The 24,481-nt window shown below is 40.8% G+C and overlaps 1 protein-coding gene across 3 annotated transcripts in view; it reads left to right on the top strand.

The window, feature by feature from the left end:
- The window catches only part of DMD (dystrophin), a 2,981,380-nt gene that overhangs the window by 2,879,403 nt on the left and 77,496 nt on the right, over nucleotides 1-24,481 (top strand). For all 3 annotated transcript variants that reach the window (XM_040336501.1, XM_040336499.1, XM_040336500.1), the window contains 3 exons: nucleotides 12,280-12,446; nucleotides 18,968-19,079; nucleotides 23,138-23,274. In XM_040336501.1, the coding sequence (XP_040192435.1) occupies nucleotides 12,280-12,446; nucleotides 18,968-19,079; nucleotides 23,138-23,274 (416 nt within the window). The remainder of the gene's footprint in view (nucleotides 1-12,279; nucleotides 12,447-18,967; nucleotides 19,080-23,137; nucleotides 23,275-24,481) is intronic.

Raw genomic sequence — 24,481 nt, 5'->3', positions numbered from 1 at the left:
TATTATATCTTAGTAGGACAATGAGCAGGTTTACAAATCATTTTTCATTTTGACCTGTTGGAGATCAGCAGTGATTTTCTTGATTCAGTAAAATCTTCAGTGCTGCCCTTTGCGGGCGTTGGAGGTCATTCAGGAAATTGTAGTATGGGGGCTTAAGGAATGAATGAATGCTTCTGCGCGCGCGCGCGCACACACACAATCAAGCAAGCTGTCTCTCTAGAATACTGCTTGTGATCGCACACGTTCCTCCTGATATTGAATCTCTAGACTATCTCTGGTGCCTTGATACATTTTAACAGCTAATCGCCACCAAGCACTTTATTGACCAAGCCAGTTCAAACAATATGTCAGTTAAGCCATCCACCTCTATGACAATTAACAAATTAACATTGATTATAGGCTGCAGAATAAATCAGATATATTGTTTTACTGAATTGCAGCTTTCTCAGTGTGCCTTTTTCTGTCTTCCTAATTTATGCTGATTACTATGAGGCAGCCTGATGCTTTTAACTGCTCATTCTAATTCTGGTTGTAGCACGCAGTGCTCTATTCAATATAGAATGCATCTTTTCCTATTAAAAAATGCATATTAATCAGCGGCTCCATTAATGTACTGGAATATTGATTTTTTGAAGCATCGGAGTCTCTGTAGATAAACATCCCTCTAATGACTTTGTTCACTGTTTCTGGAAACATATATGCTGACCTATTTTTATATTGTAATCATTTATCTTCTGTTCACATATTTTAGAATAATATGTTTAATTTGCATTTGGGTAGAAAACCAAGCATTTCCGTGATAGAACCAAAATGTAATGCTAATTGGCGGCCTTGCAATCAAGCAGGTTTCATGTCTTAAAACATTGTTTATGTATGAGATAGCATAGGAATTTAATAACTTGCATAGTGGCAAAGTGTTTGGCACACTAGTTTTGCGGTGCTGATGCTCAGGCTTCTGTTTCCCTTTAGAGCACCACCTCTTTCTAGAGTTTTTGTATCTTGCTCACATGTTGTATGCATTGTTTTCCATCATGTGCTCCTATTTCTTCAGGTTCAGACACACATTGCTGGTTTAATTGTTTTTCTGACAAAATTGGCATTAGAGCATGTACTGTAGATGTCTGTCTGTTTTAGGGATAATAGATGAGTTGGTCCTTCACTTGGTTGGTTGGTGGGGGCGGCAGCAGTTAAAACAGGCTGCTGAGCTGTGGTTTTACTTCCCACCCTGGTCACTCACTTAAAGTCAAGAGGAAGCTGTTCACAGGAAACTTTTAACATGGCATGTCAAGTTGACAGGCAGCATCGCCTGTCAGGCTCAGCCATTCAAGTCAATGAGGCCTCACCGCAACTGTGAGCCAAATGCTTGCCTTGCCGTTACAGCACATTAGCCTTTTTATAAACTGGTAATGAGGAGGCAGGATAACCTGAACACCTGGCGGTAGCCTAGCCACACTTCAAAAACCAATGCGCTTGAGATCGCTTTTCCAAGCATTGGCTAATGTGTACCTAGCCTTACTCTGGTAATGAAAGTGAGGTACATGGTTTTGTGGACTTATTTCAGCACTACATAATATGCTGTTACTGACGGAATAAAGGGAAATCATAACCACTGACCAGTTTTATTTTGGGGAATGAGAGAGGCACACTGTTTTTACTTTTAGGCTGCATTCACACCTCGGCGTACTAAATCGCTGCGTTTTGTCCCGCGAATTGCGGCGACAAATAGCAGTGTTTTGTACCGCGATTCGCGGCGACAAAACGCCGCGATTGTGAATGCAGCCTTCACCCCCTCTATGGAGATGGTTCACATCTCCTAGCCGAACGCCGAAAGACGCCTGAAAAAAAGGTCCGGGACTTTTTTTCAGGCGGCAGGCGTGGAGATGTGAACCATCTCCATAGAGGGCAATGTTACATCATCCCTCTGGCATGTCGGGGCGGCAGCGGGCGTCACACTACAGGCGACAAAACGCCTAGGTGTGAATGGGCTCTAAGTATTTCCAAAATATAGAGCTAGTTTTGTGAAGTCGATATCTGTACTGTAAAGTTTAAACAACACTTCACATTTAAGTAGAACATCAGACAAAAATAACTAAATACGCATTTGAATAATCTAAATAAAATTCGGTTTTATTTAAGAATGTGGGCAGTCTTTTTTTAAACTGTGACAGTGATATGTTTTTTATTTTATTCTACATTTGGCAGTTGCTTTATATAACAAGAGAAAATGCAGAAAATCGTTGCATGCTTTAAAGGGTCGCTAAAATGATATGGTAGCTGGTCTCTAAAGTGCCTTAATAAAAGGAAAAGCTTGATGGACTGGGCTTGAATACTACCAGCATCCTATTTGCATGTTCTGTCTGTGGTTGGGTGGGATTCCTGCAGGTATTTGTGTTTCTTCAGAATACATGCATGGCTGTTCAATTAACAAATGACCAAAGTGTTTTTACCTTCCCTTGTGTAAATGGTGGAAATGATATTGTATGATTCAGTGGGAGCAGGGATTGACGTGAATTTTTTTATAAATTTTTTTGCATGCACCAAGGATTGGCATAGCTTTTAAAAAAATCCACTATTTGAGAGAATCGTGTCAAAGGAGTAGAAGAGGGTCTGGAGAGAGTATATGCTTGACTGGCAATCAAGGTTGGACAATGAAGGATGGTGGGATAGTGTGTCCTCTTGGTTGGAAGGGGGGGTGTGTTTTTTGTTTTTTTTCTCTTCCCCTTCCACCTCTAAGGCCCCGTACACACGACAGAGGAACTCGACGTGCTTGGCACGTCGAGTTCCTCGTCGAGTTTTGGGATGAAGCCGCCGAGGAGCTCGGCGGGCCGCCTTCTCCCATAGAACAACGAGAAAATAGAGAACATGTTCTCTATTTTCTCGTCGAGCTCCTCGGCGGCTCCATCGATAAAACTGTACAGACGACAGAGTTTCTCGGCAGAATCCGGGTTTTGACCGAGTTTCTCGGTGAATTCTGCCGAGAAACTCTGTCGTGTGTACGGGGCCTAAGAGGAGCACAAGCGGCTCTCAGAGTAATGTATGGCCGGCAGAATTGGGGCATAGGTCTGCGATGATGTTTGGACTTGATTGCATGCTCACTGTTATTTTCGATTGATTTGGCTATGAACCTCCATTAGGGTGTTGGAATCTACCTGTATTTGTTATGTAACCTATTACATGATGCTGCTGAATATCTGATCTGGGTTAGAACTGTCCCCTATTCCAATCCATGTTGCTCCCTTTTTTTCATTATTGCTTTATATGTTTTGTTAAATTGAATACAAAATAAAATAAAAATAAAGCTTCTTGGAGATCAAGCTAAAAACTTTTTTGTTAATATTCTTAGTTTGGTTTGGATGCATAGGCAGGCCATACAGGAATAATTTTCTTTCCTTCAACCAGTGGGTTGAAGGAAAGAAAATTAATCGATTCCCCTTTCCACACACTCAAGGTGGATGGGGGATATTCTCTTGTGGAACTATTGTATTCTGACAACGGGGAGGCTTCTGCTAGAATACACTCATCGGCACCACCAGGTATAGCCAGCGGCACTGATCGAGTGAAAAACTTGTTGTACAGAAGTCGTTTGAGTGGTGGACTTTTGTACAACCAGCCTGCCCTAACCCAGCCGCGATTTTGGTCCATCTATGGCTGGCTTTAGTTTTTAACATGCCACTCTCCTTTAAAAAGTGTAGGATCAAAAACGACTGTACTTATATAATTCAAAATGATGCGTATAATATCGCAGTGCTGCTCCAAAACAAAGGTGTATATTGTTTTTTTCTCTTCAAAAAATTAACCTGAAGTGATGCTATCCCAAAATGCATATGTTTCGATGTTTCTTTAGGGATTTTATCTGTTATAGAAGGTGTCAGTTATTATTAACAAGAGCCCTAGGTGGTCAATGCTGTACCAACTGCTTAATGCAATTTTACATGCTCCATTGCCACACTTTTGGTACAGTCTTTGTGCCAGCTAGATCACTAATTGCTCACTGTCAGCTAAATATTTTAAACTATTACTATTGCGCACAGCAATCATTTCCTCACCAAATTGCCTTCTGCTTCCTTCAGACCTGGAAAGGAGTTATCTCATTTCATTCAAATTCATGCAGCATATTAGCTAGCCTTGATACAGTTGTTGACACAAGATTTATAAGGCCCCATATATTTATAGTCCATATTATAGACCATGAATGTCTGAAATTTACTAACCCCCTGTAACTCATAATGAAACAAATTTACAATGCTGAATATCCTTATGAAACACAGTGTATACAAAAATCCAACTACAGTAAAACCTTGGATTGCGAGCATAATTTGTTCTGGAAGCATGCTTGTAATCCAAAGCACTTGTATATCAAAGCAAATTTTCCCATAAGAAATAATATAAACTCAAATGATTCGTTCCACAACCATTTATTCATCAGTCCTTCAGTTTATAGTCCATATAAAAAGATTATAGCAATGTGATAAGTTGTGTAACCATAAAATGTCCATACACAAATGGTAGCCTCTCCAAGGGGATTAGAAGCAAAATACAGCAAGAGAAGAGAGGCGCCTCTAAGTGTAGCAATATGGTTACATTTAATGAAGGTACATTTAGCAACTCACATGGTTGATAATTAAGAGGCACATCGAAGTATACAGGGATCTGGGGTAAAGCTATCCACATAGACCACCATACTTGGATGTGCCTGTTTTAATCATCAACCATGTGAGTTTCTAAATCAGTGGCGGCTGGTGCTCAAAATTTTTGGGGGGGCGCAAACGAAAAAAAAAAAAATTGCAGCCTCACTGTGCCCATCACATGCAGCCACTGTGCCATCAAACGCAGCCACTGTGCCATGCCACCAAATGCAGCCACTGTGCCATCAATTGTCACCACTGTGCCATGCCATCAAACACAGCAACTGTGCCATCAATTGTCACCACTGTGCCATGCCATCAAACAGCAACTGTGCCATCAATTGTCACCACTGTGCCATGCCATCAAACGCAGCCACTGTGCCGTCAATTGTCACCACTGTGCCATGCCATCAAACACAGCAACTGTGCCATCAATTGTCACCACTGTGCCATGCCATCAAACACAGCAACTGTGCCATCAATTGTCACCACTGTGCCATGCCATCAAACAGCAACTGTGCCATCAATTGTCACCACTGTGCCATGCCATCAAACGCAGCCACTGTGCCGTCAATTGTCACCACTGTGCCATGCCATCAAACGCAGCCACTGTGCCGTCAATTGTCACCACTGTGCCATGCCATCAAACGCAGCCACTGTGCCGTCAATTGTCACCACTGTGCCATGCCATCAAACGCAGCCACTGTGCCATCAATTGTCACCACAGTGCCATGCAACACAGCAACTGTGCCATCAATTGTCACCACTGTGCCATGCCATCAAACGCAGTCACTGTGCCATCAATTGTCACCACTGTGCCATGCCATCAAACGCAGCCACTGTGCCCCTCAACTGTTGCCACTGTGCCCTTTAATTGTCACCACTGTGCCCCATGATGCCACTGTGCCCATTGTCACCACTGTGCCCCATGATGCCACTGTGCCCATTGTCACCACTGTGCCCCATGATGCCACTGTGCCCATTGTCACCACTGTGCCCCATGATGCCACTGTGCCCATTGTCACTCACCACTGTGCCCCATGATGCCACTGTGCCAATTGTCACCTCTGTGCCCTTTGTCACCACTGTGCCCCATGATGTCACTGTGCCCCTTTCCCTGTAAAAAGCACTTACCTGAGGATTCCATGTGCTCCCTCAATGTCTTCTGCCGCTGTGGTGAAGCTTCAGCCAATCAGGTTCCTGATAACCAGAATCCGGGAACCTGATTGGCTGAAACGGCCGTTTGTCTTATACAATGAGCGCAGATTGCCTGCGCTCAGAGTATAGACAGCTGAGAGTCGGAGAAAAGCCTATCAGAGCCGCTGGCTTTGATAGGCAGTTCCCCTCAGCCAACCAGCTGCCGCTATTCGGGTAACCGGCGTCCCGCATCCGGTTATCTGAATAGACCAGGCAGCGCTGGCAACCAACAATAACATACATTTGTGCATTTATGCACGAATGTGTGTTATTTGCGAGAGGGGGTGGCGCTGCAGCGCCCTCTATAGACGGCCGCCAGAACTGCGGCTAAAATGTCAAAATGACATTTTAGCCGAATAAAAGTTCTTAAAGGGCCCGTTTTTTGTTTTTTTTTTGTGACTGTGGGAGGGGGAGTGGCGCCCGTGCGTCCCTATGGACGGGCCGCCACTGTTCTAAATGTTATACCTTTGTTAAATGTAACCATATTGCTACACTGAAAGGCGACTCTCTATTTTATACTCAGTTGTGACATGACGCTACTCTTTAATCAAGATATCGCTTGTATATCAAGTTAAAATTTATGAAAAATTTATGAAAAATGTTAGCTTGTCTTGCAAAACGCTTTTAAACCAAGTTACTCTCAAACCAAGGTTTTACTGTATAACAATAATTTAAGTGAAAAAACATCTAATGCTCAACCCTGCAGCTATTATTTTTTTTATGTTTAAGGTGATAGTAAAGGTTGTTTGTTTTTTTAAATAACAAACATTTCATGCTTCCCTCTACTGTGTATCCTTTTGTATCCTGAACCATTTTTCTGGCTGCAAGTTGTGACTGCAATTTTTCTTGGTATACCTGACCTTGGCATCAAGAGATCCCAGAATTTTCCACTTCTTAAAAATTGAAGGACCATACTGACGGTATATTCAATGCTTTGGATATATTTTTATATCCTTTTCCATCTTTATAAAGTTCCATTACCTTGTTACACAGGTCTTTTGACAGTTCTTTTCCGATACCCTATGGCTCAGTATCGAGCCTGCTCATTGCATCTACGTGAGAGCCAACAAACTTATTGACTATATATAGACACTAACTGTAATTTAAAAAGCCACAGGTGTGGAAAATGAACCTTCTTAAAGGGGTTTTCCACCTTTTTTTTAAGTTTATTAAAAGTCAGCAGCTACAAAAAGTGTAGCTGCTGGCTTTTAATAAACTGACACTTACCTGCTCCACGGCTCCAGCGACGCGCTGGCCGGGGCTCCGCTCCTCGCCCCCACCTCACCGACCGCGTTTTGATTTCTAGTGTGGGCACACGGCAGTGACGGCTTTCGGCTTCACGGCCGGGCACCCACTGCGCATGCGCGAGCGGCAGTGCGCGAGCGGCGCCGTCCGATTGCACAGGCGCTCGCCTACAGGGAGGGGCTGTGAAAAGGCGATTAAGCTAATCGCCTTTCCAGCCCCTTGGCGGAAGGAGGAAGTGGGGCAGGAAGTCCCCTTCTCCTGAAGCCCCCACTCCCCCCCCCCCCCAAAAAAAAATCGCATGCATGATGAGATTTGCAAAACATTTTACCCTTTGTTTTGTTAGAATTTTACACTGTGTCACTGGTCAGTAATCGCTTGCAAATAACCCTTCCAAATATAAAAATGGCTATATGGAAGCTATAAATAAAAGCAAATAAACTTTAAATCTGTGTACAGTGTAACATATCTAAAACGTTACTTATGACCAAAAATACATGTAGTAAAATTATCAACAGATATAGATGCTTCCCATCTGTCACAGTCCATGGAAGCTGTCATTTTACCTTGTAATACATATATGTGCCAACAATAAAAGACAACTGTTATCTGGATCGTTTTCTTTGATGATCAAAAATAAGGCATAGTAAGCTGTTATTTCTGCAAACCATATTCATGGGTTTAATATCTGTCATTTTGGTACCAAAGGAAATGTTTGCATTTAGAAAGTAGGGATGTAGCTGTGTGCAGTATAAATGTGTAGTTACACATAGCATGTTCCCTGCTAGCTTTGTACACTTTTTTATTTTTATATTGTGTTATTCTTTGCATGCGATTCTGCAGAAATCCCAGACTCTTGTTGACAGAAATATCTAATTCTGATACCTGCATCATTCAAAAAGACATTTACAAGGTCACAAGGAAAAGATTATGTCATTACAAATTATTCCATTTACTGATGCTCCAGTCCTCTATCTGCGTTACAACATACCAATAATTGTTTCCCCAAGTTATTAGAGAATGTATTAGAACTGTGTGCATTCAGACGAAGGATACTGATCAAAATCTTTCCATTTTATCAAGAATTGTAAGCATGGTGCATGTATGTTCTCATATAGACAAGGGTATCCAGTCGTATCTGTTTTTTTTTTTTTTTCTTATTCAAGCAGTCATCTAGATCTGGTAAAGGTCAAAGGTAATCGTGTTTTTTAATGTAAAAGAAAGAATATGATTGTCAGAATATATTGGGCTACATATGTGTGGGTAAAAAAACTAAAGCACATAACATTCAGGTGCCTTTACCAAAATGAATATTAAAAAGCCAAATTTGAATGTAGACTGTCAGAATATGGGGTTTGTATGTAACTGCCTCTTTTGCCCTTTGCACAAAATATAAGTTAAAAGGTAACTCCACTTTAGTGGGGAACAATGCAAATACTGTAATAAAATTAAGCATATACAGTTGGGACACAAGTTATATTGTATTGAATGGTAATAAAAATTACCTTTCCTTTTCAATCTGTAGTGCTGTAATTTTCTGTAAAATTCAATACATTGCACCATTGGCGTTCAGAGTACCCCTGCAGAAATGTCACTTCCTGCTTGTGTGATTGGTTCACTGATTTTAGACAGCCTTTGCAACCCAATTTTAATTTTTGGTGAGATAATCCCAAAGGGTTAATCTCTTCTAAAGGTATGCAGACCCTGCATTTTCTTTATTAGAACACTGCACGTGCATCAGTTGTATTAAAAAGAAAAGTCACACCCATTCAGATTCACTCTGCAGACAACAAATCGTTTTTTTTTTTCTTCACAGTAGAAACAGGTAGGACTCTGCAAAAAAGTTTAAAATACTTTTAATGTACATTGATCACCCAGAGGGGCTTGATTGTTTCTTTCCCAAGTGGAGTTACTCTTTTAAGCACTGTTTCTGATCAAGTGACCGAATATTTTTAATTAGAAATTACAGCAATAATGTGAGGAACTTTAAATAAAGTACCCAACGCAGGATCTAGCTTTAAAAGATAAGTTCACTTTTGTACAAAAGATAATGCACATCTTTTTACAGGAAAAAAAAGTGCATTTATTATTTTTTGTAGTAGGAGCCTGTAAAGCATTGCACCAGCGATCAGAAGATCAATGATGCCATGTAGGTCTCCTCCACACTGTCAAGTGTAATAGCTTACACTCATACATTCCATATGGGTAAGCCGATGCTGACAGGAAGACTCAGTGAGCTCCACAATTGAGAACTACAAGCCAACGGCCGCTAAGGCTATTGGGAAAAGAATAAATGTTAATGCGCAACCTGGAGTCGCATATCTCAGCGACTAATAAATAACTAAGGCTATTGGGACTTGTAGTTCATTCATGCATGGCCACATTGGTTTCAAAAACTGGCAGCTAGTACAGTGAACTTCAGCCCATACTGCTGCCACAAGGTGGGCAGTGAGTGGCGACTGCAGCACTGGGAACATGTTATATATTTCACCCTAAAATCACTTGGAAAATGTAATTTGTTCCAAAAGGTGAACTTATCCTTTAAGTGGGACTTTAGTCAGAAAATTAAATCATGCTAGATCACTTCAGGCTGGCCCATTTTGCAGATGTAGCTATGTAAACCATTTAAAAATAATTGTCTATACCAGGGATTCTCAACCCTGTCCTCAAGTACCCCCAATAGGCCGTGTTTTGGGAATTTCCCCTGAATAAAATAGCTGTCCAAAATACCAAGCCATTGACTCTGATTTAAAGCACCTGTGCAAGATAAAGGCAAACCTGCAAACCTAGCCTGTTGGGAGTACTTGAGGACAGGATTGATAACCACTGCTCTATACTATTAAAAATCCAGTAATACACGGTCTCACCCTGCTCTGCACATGCTCATTTGCACTCTATTTTTAGGCACTACCAAGTTTGTAAAGACCAATCTGCTGACCGCCTTTAAAGCAAAATTGTAACCATTCGATCTACAGCCAAGGAAGCTGCTTCTGTTTTGATCTGCAACTGCCATGGTGCGGCACATGGCAGTTGCAGATCAAACAGAAGCAGCTATGACATCATCCATTTGATAGTTTGGCTGAGGACACAAGCAAATGTGACAGTTGGCAATCCTGGCATTCCAGGAATGTCATTCTTTTTTTAAACCAATAAATCGACAGGTTCAATTCCGCTTTATGATTTACTGCTGTTCAGCTGTTCTTGGCTTTAGCAAAATGGCAGTCTCCAGCAAGAGGTAACTGGAGCAATGCTGGAGACAATTTACAGCACACACCACATTTGGTAACAAAATTAATAAATAACTCCACTTTTGTTGAGAGAAAAAAACATTCCCCTCTGGGTGATCTATGTATATTGCAAGGATTTAAACAACCTTTTTTTGCAGATTCCTACCTTTTTGTTAATTTGAAGAAATCTATGTGTGTTTGTCTGTGCCTCCGGGCTTAGTGAGTCTAATGGGAGTGATTTCATTATTAACTGTCAGGTTTGGCAGCTGAAGAGCACTAATGAGGAAAGCTGCTGGGACTGCATCCCTTTAGACATATTCCTATTAGAAATATCGCACCAAAAAATGTAATTTTTGTTGCTGGGGATGCCTGAAATCTGACTATCTTAGGCAGACTTCTGGGGAAATCCAATCACATAAGCAGGAAATTATGTTTCTGGGGAGTGGTCAGTACACATCCTGTGTATATAACTCCATGTAGCCATATTGCTTTGCATATATAGAAAATTACAGTGGCTGCAGATTGATAAGGAAAGGCCATTTTTTAATAACATTCCATTACAATATGACTTGTGTAAGAATTTAACACCAGGGCTCAAGTCCTGCGGGAACGCGTGGGAACGGAGTTCCTGCACTTTTTTCACAGCAGGAACTCAGTTCCCTTTGCAGGACTAGAGCAGCCTTGAGCAGCCAAGCCAATCCTTCACTAAGCGGCGATGCCCAGCTCGAGTCACTCTCAGGGGCAAGCGAACCTTAGTAATCCTTCAAGTTACTGGCCGCTTCCTGTGTATGGATTCATCGGGTAGTGTGCGGGTATTCCGTCACTTCCTCGATGCTGCAATGTCTCCTGGGAGCTTTTGTCATTGTTCCCAGGAGACATTGCGGAGGTCTGCCGCGAGTTATCGCGGGATTTAGAAAGAACTTGCGGTTTAGTAATTATGCATATGAGCGTATCATTTTTATTTATTGTTTGGTGGGGGAGTGGATCTTGGGTAACAGTTCCCACACTTTTTTCCCCAGGACTTGACCCCTGTTTAACACGCTATATTTTTTCTTTCTTTGCTATTCCCAAACGTGAAAGTGTCATTACCCTTTTAATGTGGAATGTATGTACCTTGCTGAACATTTATTTATTATCAAGTTATGAGTAAAGTCCCTTTTTTAAATCGTCAATGGAGTGAAGGCTATTATGCATCCACAGTGTCTGTCATCAGATGACTGGCAGAGTGGAAAATGTAGAACAATGTAACTGTGTGTGTATGTATGTAAGTATATATATATATATATGTGTATATATATATATATATATATATATTTTCTGTTGTGCTCCTCGTACACATATTTCAAAGTGAGCACATAAATCTCCATTATTGCTGTTTCTTCTGAATGGATACTTTTCTGATCTGGGGAATGTCGTTTCTCAGAGCCCATTCACACAGGGGCGACTCGGCAAGGCGACCTGAAGATGACTTCAGAGGCGACTTGCAAAATTACTTCTGTATAGAAGTCAATGCAAGTCGCCCCCAAAGTCGTACAAGAACCTTTTTCCAAGTAGGAGCGAATGCGTCGTTCCTATTAGAACGGTTCTGTTGAACAGAGCGGGACGCGACTTGTCAGGTGGCTGTCGCCCCTGTGTTAATGGGCTCTTAGGAGATTGAAGCTGCTACTTCTATCTCTACTGTGTTAATCTAAGCTCCGCATTAAAGTATTTCTTGCCTTTTATTTATGAACAGTATTATGCAGTTATTTTTAGTTTTTTTGCTTTTGTCCCATGTTCTGATGTTATAACAAATGTCTTCAAGTATTACTCTATTATGTCCATTATATATAAAAAAAAACACACTATTCTACTGTCACAGATTTGTATAATTTTTCTCTCATTTAGGTTACAATTCACTTTTAATGTTTGTTTGTTTTTGTGTACTTTCTTTTTTTTTTTTTTACTTAAGCACTTGTGTTTTAATTTATAATTTTTATTTTATTTTATAGGCCAACAATAAACCAGAAATTGAAGCAGCCCTGTTTCTGGACTGGATGAGGTTGGAGCCACAGTCTATGGTTTGGCTGCCGGTGCTTCATAGAGTTGCTGCTGCTGAAACTGCCAAACATCAAGCCAAGTGTAATATCTGTAAGGAATGTCCCATTATTGGTTTCAGGTAAGATATAGTTATGTAGCTACATGGTTAGTCAGGTCAGTCATCTTTGTGAAGAATATCAGACTAGCACTGGGTTGCAGTTCTTACTAGACGTGCCTTTCCCAATGTGCTTCTTTAGCCTAATCCCTACTGGTGTACTCAGAAACAGTTATTCTTCATAGCCAATATTAGATTTGTTTACTACCAGACCCAATTTAAATGGCACAGAGAGGTCCTGGGTTTTGTGAACGGGTCAACCAAATGTCATAGGGCAGCCATTTTGGCACTGGACCCAGGAACAACACACTATATCCAGAACTTAGTTTACATATACACTGCATGTGAAATTTACCTCAATTTAGTGTGAAGTGAGTGCGGCCTAAGGCCTTCCCTCCTTGCTATTGCTCTCATGATGCCTAATTTGATCATCCCCCTGCGTTTTCGTCTTCATTGTTTAGAGAGATTATAGATAGATAGACATAGATATATAGATAGATATAGATAGATAGATAGATAGATATAGATATATATGGATCTAGATATAGATATATACAGGGCTTTTTTTCAGGGGGAACTTGGGGGAACTCAGTTCCACCACCTCTGGCTCGGACCCATTGGTGCCTGCTCACCACAATCACTTGTAAACGCAGAAGTCCGGTTTCTGTGTTTACAAGTGACAGCTCTGCACTCTGTGTGTAACCCCCTGAACTCTGCACTCTGTATGTAATGCAATCCTGGTATTTAATGCCCCTTTAAGACTCTTCTACTGTTTTTGAAATCTGAACGGGGTCGTGGTTGAGTTCCTGCACCTATTTTCTGAGAAAAAAATCTCTGTGTATATATATATATATATATATATATATATATATATATATATATATATATATAACCACTTATTTTCCTGCCACTTCACAATTATGTCCCACTTTGTGTTGGTCTGTCACATAAAATCCCAATAAAAAAAGTTTGTTTTTGGTTGTAACATGACAAAATGTGGAAAATTTAAAGGGGTGTGAGTACTTTTTCAAGGCACTGTGTGTATGTGTGGCTAGATATCTATCTATCTATAGAGATATACAGTGTGTGTGTATATGTATATATATTAATATAATTTCTATGTGTATATGTACTGTATGTGTATGTATGTGTATATATATATATATATATATATATATATATATATATATATATATATATATATATATATATATATATAATAAATATTGGGACATCGACATAATTCTAATCTTTTTGACTCTGTACACCACCACACTGGATTTGAAATTGAACAAACAAGATGTGCTTTAACTGCAGACTTTAATTTGAGGGTATTTACATTCAAATCCTGTGAACGGTGTAGGAATTACAACAGTTTGTATACGTGGCTCCCAAACAAAATTGGCATCCTTTTTTTTCCGACAAATAGAGCTTTCTTTTGGTGGTATTTGATCACCTCTGCGGTTTTTAGTTTTTGCGCTATAAACAAAAATAGAGCGACAATTTTGACAAAAATTAATATCGTTTACTTTTTGCTATAATAAATATCCCCCAAAAATATATAAGTAAACAATTTTTTTCCTCAGTTTAGGCCGATACGTATTCTTCTACATATTTTTCGGAAAAAAAAATCGCAATAAGCATTTGATTGGTTTGCGCAAAAGTTATAGCATTTACAAAATAGGGGATAGTTTTGGGCTTTTTTATTAATAATTTTTTTAACTAGTAATGGCGGCGATCAGCGATTTTTATCGGTACTGTGACATTATGGCGGACACTTCGGACACTTTTGACACATTTTTGGGACCATTGCCATTTATATAGCGATCAGTGCTATAAAAATGCATTGATTACTATAAAAATGACACTGGCAGGGGAAGGGGTTAACACTAGGGGGTGAGGAAGGGGTTAATTATGTTCCCTGGGTGTGTTCTAACTGAAGGGGGGGGTGGACTGACTTGGGGAAATGACTGATCGCTGTTCATACATTGTATGAACAGACGATCTGGCATTTTCTCCCCCTGACAGGACCAGAAGCTGTGTGTTTACACACACAGCTCACGGTTCTCGCTCTGTAACGAGCGATCGTGGGTGCCCGGCAGTTATCGCGCCCGCCGGGCACGCGCGTCGGGGGCGAACCCCTATTGGCTGAATGGCGAAATGACGTAGATCTACGTGATCTCGCCCAGAAGAGCTGACGGCGGCTGGTCGGCAAGCAGTTAACAATCATAAATAAAACTTTCACTTTTTAATACTTGGTTGCAAATCCTTTGCAGTCAATTGCAGCCTGAAGTCTGGAATGCATAGACATCACCAGACGCTGGGTTTCATCCCTGATGATGCTCTGCCAGGCCTCTACTGCCACTGTCTTCAGTTCCTGCTTGTTCTTGGGGAATTTTCCCTTCAGTTTTCTCTTCAACAAGTGAAATGCATGCTCAATCGGATTCAGGTCAGGTGATTGGCTTGGCCATTGCATAACTTTCCAATGCTTTCCTTTTTAAAAAACTCTTTGGATGCTTTTGCAGTATGCTTCGGGTCATTGTCCATCTCCCCTGGAAGCGCCGTCCAATGAGTTCTGAAGCATTTGGCTGCATTTGAGCATATAATATTGCCCGAAACACTTCAGAATTCATTTTGCTGCTTTTGTCAGCAGTCACATCATCAATAAATGCAAGAGAACCAGTTCCATTGGCAGCCATACATGCCCATGCCATGACATTATCACCACCATGCTTCACTAATGAGGTGGTATGCTTTGGATCATGAGCAGTTCCTTTCCTTCTCCATACTCTTCTCATCACTCTGGTGCAAGTTGATCTTGGTCTCATCTGTCCATAGGATGATTTTTCAGATGTGTGAAGTCTTTTTTAGATGTTTGGCAAACTCTAATCTGGCCTTCCTGTTTGAGGTTTACATCTTGTGGTGAACCCTCTGTATTCACTCTGGTGAAGTCTTCTCTTGATTGTTGACTTTGACACACATACACCTACCTCCTGGAGAGTGTTCTTGATCTGGCCAACTGTTGACAAGGGTGTTTTCTTCACCAGGGTAAGAATTCTTCGGTCATCCACCACAGTTTTTTTTTTCCGTGGTCTTCCGGGTCTTTTGGTGTTGCGGAGCTCACCGGTGCATTCTTTCTTTTTAAGGTTGTTTCAAACAGTTGATTTGGTCACACCTAATGTTTTTGCTATCTCTCTGAGGGAATAACACACACATGGCCATGGAACAGCTGAGCAGCCAATTGTCCCATTACATTTGGTCCCTTAAAAAAAGGGGGAGGCACATATACAAACTGTTGTAATTCCTACACTGTTTACCTGATTTGGATGTAAATACCCTCAAATTAAAGCTGAAAGTCTGCAGTTAAAGCACCTCTTGTTTGTTTCATATCAAATCCATTGTGGTGGTGTGTAGAGCCAAAAAGATTAGAAATGTGTTGATGTCCCAATATTTATAGGCCTGACTGTGTGTGTGTGTGTGTGTGTGTGTGTGTGTGTGTGTGTGTGTGTGTGTGTGTGTGTATGTATGTATGTATGTATGTGTATATATATATATATATATATATATATATATATATATATATATATATATATCAATCTATATACAAGTGCTTGTGATTTAAAGCTGAACGCAATCAATTTAGGAAGTGTTATATAGGACACGCAAAACCCTACCTGAATTCAGATCTACTTAGTCCCTCTATAGCAGCAATCAAGAAATACTGTTAGCAACTTTCTAATTTCAATGCTTTAGTGGGCATTCATTCCTGGTGGTGGTAACTGCAACTAGCTCAATTGCCTTTAAGGAATGTGGGAAAGGTGTTGATCCATCAGCAATAGCTTGGAGGCGTACGGGGTTCCAGAGTCTGTAAATCCCTTGCAAAATTATGTCAGATACTTTCAGGGACTATTTGGTGTTGCCTTTATAGCTCATCTACAAATATCTTCTATCTGCAGCGAGTGGCAGGGGTTTTATGATGCTGAGGAAAATAAAATGCATACCGTGGTGCCCTAAGCCCCATCTCCCAGTTCTACCGCCAAAACGTTTGAGCTGTACCAATTGAATGCATGCAGAGGTGTAATCAAGGGTGCCTATATGACCAGGAAATGGCCTGGTTAGGCAGGAGAACGCCCTACAACAGTTTAGCTCTATGTAAAAGCTTTAGGTGATGTCCCTACTACTTTAAGGTTAAAGCTTGCTTTGTACACACATTTTAAGATCAGAAAGTGCATTTAATCATTTTGTGACACATTGGGAAGCCAACATTTTACGAATAGTTTTGCCTATTCTTTTATTGTGTTTGCATGGCAATACAGTGCCTATGGTTGTGTCCACCAAGGACACGATCTACACAATGCCGTGTGTGTATTTGCTACCACATCAGCTTGTTGGCTTCACACAATTGGCCACACGGCTAAAACTATACTAGGGATATTAAATAAAATGGTCCTTTGGGGGCAGGTTCTGCTGTGAATGGTTCAGAGTTTTGCAAAGTGTTGTTGAATATGGTGGCATCATACAACTTCTCAATATAACCATAAAGTAATGGTAAAATTGCCAATGTAAAAAAAATTATACTGTTAGGTATATTTTTTTCCTGTTCAAGCCAATCGTTCATGGTTAATTCAGCACAATAAGGGCCAGATCCACAAAAGGGATACGCAAGCGTATCTACTGATACGCCGTCGTATCCCTGTTTCTATCTATGCAGCTGATTCATAGAATCAGTTACGCATAGATTTTCCTAAGATCCGGCAGGTGTAATAGTTTTACACTGTCGGATCTTAGGATGCAGTACCTCGGCCGCCGCTGGGGGCATTTCTCGTCGAAATTCCGCGTCAGGTATGCAAATTAGCACTTGCGGAGATCCACAAAGCTTTTTCCCTTTGTTTTTTTTCCGTAAGTGTTAGTTTGCCGTCGCAAAATTAGGGCTGCTTTTACAAAGTGTAAACTTAGTACACCATGTAAAAGTATACCCTTCTTTCCCGCGTCGCTGTCAAATTTTTTTTGATTTTTTTTTTCCCGCCGCAACTCTTTTTTTCTTTTACACCGGTCGCGATTCTCAAAACTCGGCGCAGCGTAAATCCACGCAAAGCACATCGGGAAAATAGCGTCGGGAGCATGCGCAGTACATCCGGCGCGGGAGTGCGCCTAATTTAAATGGAACTCGCCCCATTAGATTGGGCACGCCTTGCGCCGGACAGATTTAAGTTACACAGCTGCAAATTTCTAGGTAAGTGCTTTGTGGATCGGGCACTTTGGTAGACATTTTGCGGCAGTGTAACTTAAAGTGTAAGTAAACCCACCTATCATTTTCAGCCAAGGAAGCTGCCATATTGGCCTATGTTTAATCTTTAACTGCCATGGAGCAGCACATGTGATCAGTTATGACACCAGCCATTGGATGGTTTGACAGTTTGGTTGAGAGCACACACAGCATAAAAAATAAAGTCAAAGTTGACTTTCCGGCACCACATTTTCAGCTGTACAGTTTGCAAATATCTCAGTAGAATTCATACAAAATACATTTATCCAATAGACTGTGAAATCATTACTACCCCTGAGAGAAAATTGCAGTTTTATTCACTCAAAGTATTTTACAGACAAAAACCAGTGTGAGCACCTCTGCTGTATTAAAATACTAAATAGAATTGTTCTCTGTAGACGAGTATGAAATGCTCCATAAAGTAGAATGGTTGAAAAGGGCTTTTCAGCCACAGGTAGTAAATTTTACTAGGTGATGTACAATGATTTTACAAGTACAGTTCCTCTAGAGGGTCCATTGTTTACTTGCTTGACTGACAGCTAGTAGTGATGTGTTTGAATAGGGATGCAAAATGTAGAATGGTACATATAATGGATGCCATGCTGTGTCTTGCAGCTTTAATAAATTATATTTCTTATATTACCAAAGTGTGCACTTTCTTACCTCAAGTAGTCCCTGGCATGTGCCTGTTTTGGGTACCACTTTAATTGTGTATAGTTTTCCAAACAATCTTTTTTGTAATTTTTGAATAAATATATCAGATCACACAGGCAATTTTGTAGCAGCAGGTATGACTGAGCGAGCATCAGTTGCTGAGTGAGAATCACTTCAGTAGTTAATAGTTATTCATATTATCCAGTGAATGTCAAGCTATAGCTGCACAGAGCAGTACTGTATTATATCCAGCTATAGTAGTGACTTTAGGTATGCTTACCCAGTGAAAATTATCAATTATCAATCAGTTTTCTTGATCGTTTGCTAACTTTTTTTTTTTTTTTTTTGTCAATTGTGATGGGCAGAAACATATTCTCTATTTTTATTGTGCATTGAACATAAACATTTTAAAATTGTATCTTACAGTTGTAGAGTTTTTGGTGGTCAGCTGTGATCAAGAAAATAAGTGACCCATGTGACCAACACCCGTGTCCTTTCCCACATTCTTAAAAACAGCATAGAAACAGTAGCAATAGCAGCTTTTGCTTCATTTTGATTTTGGGGTAGTAGAACTGAAAGTATCCAAAAAATTTACAATTACTCTTTGTTTCATTTTCTACTTTAGGTACAGAAGTTTAAAGCACTTTAACTATGACATCTGCCAAAGCTGCTTCTTTTCCGGCCGTGTTGCAAAAGGTCACAAAATGCACTATCCGATGGTTGAATATTGCACTCCTGTAAGTTCCCAAATCCTATAAGTTAATCTTCTGAAACAATGGAAAAACTGTATGGTATAAATGTAGTATACAGGTGAAATTCCAAATATTTGAATATTGTGCATGTTCATTTATTTCACTGATGCAACTGAAAAGGTGAAACTAATATATGAGATGGACTCATTACATGCAAAGCAAGATAGTTTAAGCTGTGATTTGTCGTAATTGTGATGATTATGGCTTCCAGCTCATGAAAACCCCAAATCCACAATCTCCGAAAATTAGAATATTGTGAAAAGGTGCAATATTCTAGGCTCAAAGTGCCCCATTCTAATGAGCTAATTAAGCCATAACACCTGGAAAGGGTTACTGAGCCTTTAAATGTTTTCTGTCTGGTTCAGTAGGAATCACAATCATGGGAAAGACTGCTGACCTGACACCTTCCATAAGGAGGGAAAGCCTCAAAAGGTAATTGTTAGTTTAGTAGTTGGATGTTTCCAAAGTGCTGTATCAAAGCACGTTAATGGAAAGTTTATGTGTAAGGGAAAAGTGTGGAAGAAAAAGATGCACAAGCAGCAGGGATGACTGCAGCCTGAAGAGGATTGTCAGGGAAAGCTCATTCAAAAGTGAGTGGACTGAGGCTGGAGTCAGTGCATCAAGAGCCACCACACACAGGCAGATCCTGGACATGGGCTTCAAATGTTGTATTCCTCTTGTCAAGCCACTCCTGAACAACAAACAACGTTAGAAGTGTCTTACCTGGGCTAAAGAAAAACAGACCCGGTCTGTTGCTCAGTGGTCCAAAGTCCTCTTTTCTGATGAGAGCCAATTTTGCATCTCATTTGGAAACCAAGGACTCTGAGTATGGAGGAAGAATGGAGAGGCACACACTGCAAGATGCTTGAAGTTCAGAGTGAAGTTTCCACAGTCTGCGTTGATTTGGGGAACCATGTCATCTGCTGGTGTTGATCCAGGGTCAACGCAGCCGGCTACCAGGAGATTTGGGAGCACCTCATGCTTCCTTCCACAGACGAGCTCTATGGGAATGCTGACTTCATTTTCCAGCAGGACTTGGCACCTGCCCACACTGCCAAAAGCACCAAAACCTGGATTAGTGACTGTTGGATTACTTTGCTTGTTTGGCCAGCAAACTCGCCTGACCTGAACCCCATAGAGAATCTATGGGGCATTGCCAAGAGAAAGATGAGACCGAACAATGCAGAAGAGCTGAAGGCCGCTATTGAAGTATCCTGGTCTTCCATAACACCTCAGCAGTGCCACAGGCTGATCGCTTTCATACCACGCCGCATTGAGGCAGTAATTTCTGCAAAAGTACATATGCATGCTTATACTTTTCAGAGGTCCAATATTGTTCAATCCTTGTTTTATTGATTGCATGTAATGTTCTAAGTTTCTGAGATTGTGGATTTGGGGTTTTTATGAGCTGTAAGCCATTATCATCACAATTTAGACAAATCACAGCTTGAACTATCTTGCTTTGCATGTAATGAGTCTACCTCATATATTCGTTTCACCTTTTAAGTTGCATTAGTGAAATAAATTAACTTTTGCACGATATTCAAATTTTTCGAGTTTCACCTTTTAGTATACCTGGTGACTGACCTAAAAAATCTTAAAGCGGAGTTCCACCCACATCTGCATCTTACAGCAAGATGAAACAAAATTGGATTTTTTATTTATTTTTTCCTTTAGCTTTCTTTACCTGGTTTCCTGTTGGTATTGTGTTATTTCCAAATAGGAAATGACGCGATGCAATGTGGTACCAAGAACAGATTCATGTTGCCAGAGACACAATCGTGCACCACGCCCTGCATTGTGACATGCATGCTGGGTAACCCAGCAGCATCTTATCCCGGAAGAATAGTCTAGTGGGTTTCGCATGCCCACAGTTAAAATGGGAACATGCTGACAATCGAATATAAAGGTTAGTTTTAGCAAAAAATACTGCAATATTACAGCGACTTTGCATAGAGTTAGTAATAAGAACGTGACAGGTGTCTTTAAAAAAAAAAAAACTACAGTTGGAACTCCGCTTTAAACTGAAACAATGTTTTTTTTACCCTTTTTATCAGTATAAATAAATACATTTTATACCAGACTGATATATTAAACCTGTCTACCTGAAACTGAAGACTTGGTATTTTACGACACTGGAAGGCTGATCTTTCAGTTTGACCTGGGAAAAGTGTGTGGGCCGCTCAGGCTCATTAGGGAGGGGGTATATAGACAGTGCATCAGCAGGTGCTGCTAGAGTGCTAACATGAAATGGAGCCCGTCCTGGCTCCTGCAAAGGTTCAAAAAAGGAAGGGTGACCCCTGGAAGTCGCACATCTATGGTGTCCTGCTGCAATGGAGTGGCAACCTCAGCCTGGACTTTTCGACCCCAGATCTCTCCATGAAGAGAACCTGTCGTGCTGTATTGTTATCACAAGGGATGTGTACATTCCATGCGATAGCAATAAAAGTGATCAATATTTTTTTTTAATGAGACAGTATAAAAATAAAATTCATTTTAAAGTGCCCCATGCTTACGTGCAGTAGTGAATGCATATGTAGGTCAGGCCCACATATGTAAACTGTGTTCGCACCACATTACCGCATATGTCTGAGTGAGAGCAATAATTCTAGCCCTAGATCTTCTCTGTAACTTTTAAATTGGTAACCTGTAGAAAGCCTGGGAAAATTATGATATACAGTGCCTTGCACAAAATGTGAAAAATTTCAAGGGGTATAAATACTTTTTCATGGCACTGTACATTCCAGGGGTATTCACCGCAAAGCACTCTCAACTGCCTGTATGCCTGAGATATGGATTCCAGGAAGTAATTGCCCTTACTCAAGATTGCCACGGCCGGAAATGCTAGGTGGTGTTTTTCAAAGTAATTTTTAAAGCGGAGGTCCGCCCACCCCTGCAAAAATTAAAAGCCAGCAGGTACACATACTGCAGCTGCTGACTTTTAATAATAAGACACTTGCCTGTCCTGGGCTCTAGCGATGACGGCACCGCAGGTGATGTTTTCATCAGCTGTCGGGTGCTGCCACCGCCATTGCTGCTAAGTGAACCCAGTAGTGAAGCATTTCGGCTTCACGCCGAGTCCCTACTGTTCATGCACGAGCCACTGCTACGCATCTACTACTGGCCCGGCGGCGGAGGAGGTGCCGAGCTTTGACGTAATTCGCAGTGCTACAGTCTCCCGGAAGTGGGAACGGGATAACTGTCAAAAACAAGTATCCGCTCCCCCCTAATGGTGCCTAATGTGGCATCGGACGAGGAGACAAATGAGCTTAAGCTCTACTTTTGGGTGGAGCTCTGCTTTAAACAAAATATGTAAAGTATGGGGACATGGATGGATGGGGGAGTTGGCTTTGTGTATTACAAATGAACGAATTGGCGCTTTTGGTTTGTGATGCTCAGAGGCTGTGTAGTTATGCTTTAAGTTCTGTTATTAAATGAATCCATCAGTGTGCCTTGCATTGCTTGTTTTGGTGACTCACAAAATAGTTGTGGACTTATCCTCTTTTCTGCTTGGCTTTACAACTCTAGAATTCTATCCAAATACATTTAAAATCCTGTACTGTATAATTAATAAATAATTCAAATTAGATTATAGTCTGTCTGCCTATAAGAGCTTGTACAGCTATTAACATGAATGAACCCTTCTTAGCTGGATCTGACATGAATAGCTAAAGAAAAATGGTAGGTGCCAAGCTCTTTGTTTTGGTTGATGTTTTTGGCTTCCATAAACCACAGTCCGTGACTGAGTTTAGCTTTGAACTTAAAAGCAAAAAAGAAGGAACTAAGAAATGCTAAATCTCATTGTTGTAAGCCACTAAATAAAGGCAGTTGCCAAATACTTTCCTGTAAAACATTTAATACCTGAATGCCGATTCTCTCAAGGAGCATGCTGAGCCGGATTTTAAATCCATGGATGGACTTGTTTTCTTTTTGACCCCGTTACTTCACAGCTGTTTTGTTCTCAAAGCAAAACCGTGCTTTTTACCTTGCTTTTCAATTCATGCGATCGAGTCTCATATTCACAAAGTAATGTCTTCTTTCAGACTACATCTGGAGAAGATGTACGCGACTTTGCAAAGGTTTTAAAGAATAAATTCAGGACTAAACGATACTTTGCGAAGCACCCAAGAATGGGTTACCTGCCTGTTCAGACTGTCCTAGAAGGAGACAACATGGACACGTGAGTACACTCTACTGGACCTGCAAATGCCTTTGTCAGTTCTGTTTTTATTTTTTTACATTAATACATTTCATAATTTCTGGAATTTATTTTGGCTGTAGGAAACACAAGCTGATGTGTTTAGAAAGTCTGCAGTAGTATGTACACCTGCATAAAACACCATTGAAGTAGCAAATCTATCAACAAATATGCAAGGCAATATCAATTAAAAGATTAAGCAAGAATCAAACTGTAATTTTATTTAAAGTGTACCTTGCAGAAAAAAAAACTGCAACATTATGTGGGGCAACATTCTACTAATGCACAGAGGACTGTCAATAATCAAGCTAATGTAAACAGCAAGTGTCTACTGTGCTTCAACCTGTCTGAAATGGCTGTTAGTGTAATGCATAGTAAGTTACTAGCCCAAAACAAGCTTGTACAGATCAGGTGTCGTTTTTAGTCAAGGTCTAGTGTCAAATTATGAAGGAAGAGTGAAAATGATAGACCTGGAACATGCACCTTCAAAATATATGGTATATCTCGTATATCTATCTTGACATGTGCCTTTAAAAAAGTATCCCTGAATATGCCCTTATGTAAATTGTTATCTTAATTGTACACGCAGGGCACAGGACAGGAAGTTGTTGACCATGGGTATGCCACTACTTTAAGGTGACTGGACACTGAGAAAAGCTTTGCTGGGAACTACCTCATTGCATCCTCATTGCATCAAGAATGCCCTTTACTATCTTCGGATGCTGCGACGGGTAAAACATCTGCTCTCCAAAACGCACAGAAATACACTAGTACAGGCCTTAGTCATCTCACGTCTTGACTTTTGCAATGTGGTATACCTTGGACTCCCTATTAAATGGCTCTCCAAGCTGCAGCTGGTGCAGAACCAGGCAGCTAGGTTGATTACGGGGACCTCAAGATGGGACCATATATCACCTGTTCTCAGACTACTTCATTGGCTCCCATGCGCAAGGAGGATCGAATTCAAGGCTTTGTGTGTTATGTTCAGGGCCTTCAAACAACATGGCCCACTGTTCATTAATAACATGGCCATACATTACCACCCCCCCCAGGGCACTGAGATCGGCCGATCAGGACTTTGCTGTCATCCCTCTAGTAAGGTTGATTTCGTTCGGTGGCCGATCCTTCAGAGCCAGAGCCGCCTCGCTTTGGAACCTTCTCCCGTTGCCTTTGAGGAAGTCCACTGTTC

Source organism: Rana temporaria, chromosome 2, assembly GCF_905171775.1.
Source record: "Rana temporaria chromosome 2, aRanTem1.1, whole genome shotgun sequence".
Classification (NCBI taxonomy): domain Eukaryota; kingdom Metazoa; phylum Chordata; class Amphibia; order Anura; family Ranidae; genus Rana; species Rana temporaria.
This window is presented reverse-complemented; position numbering and strand designations above follow the sequence as displayed.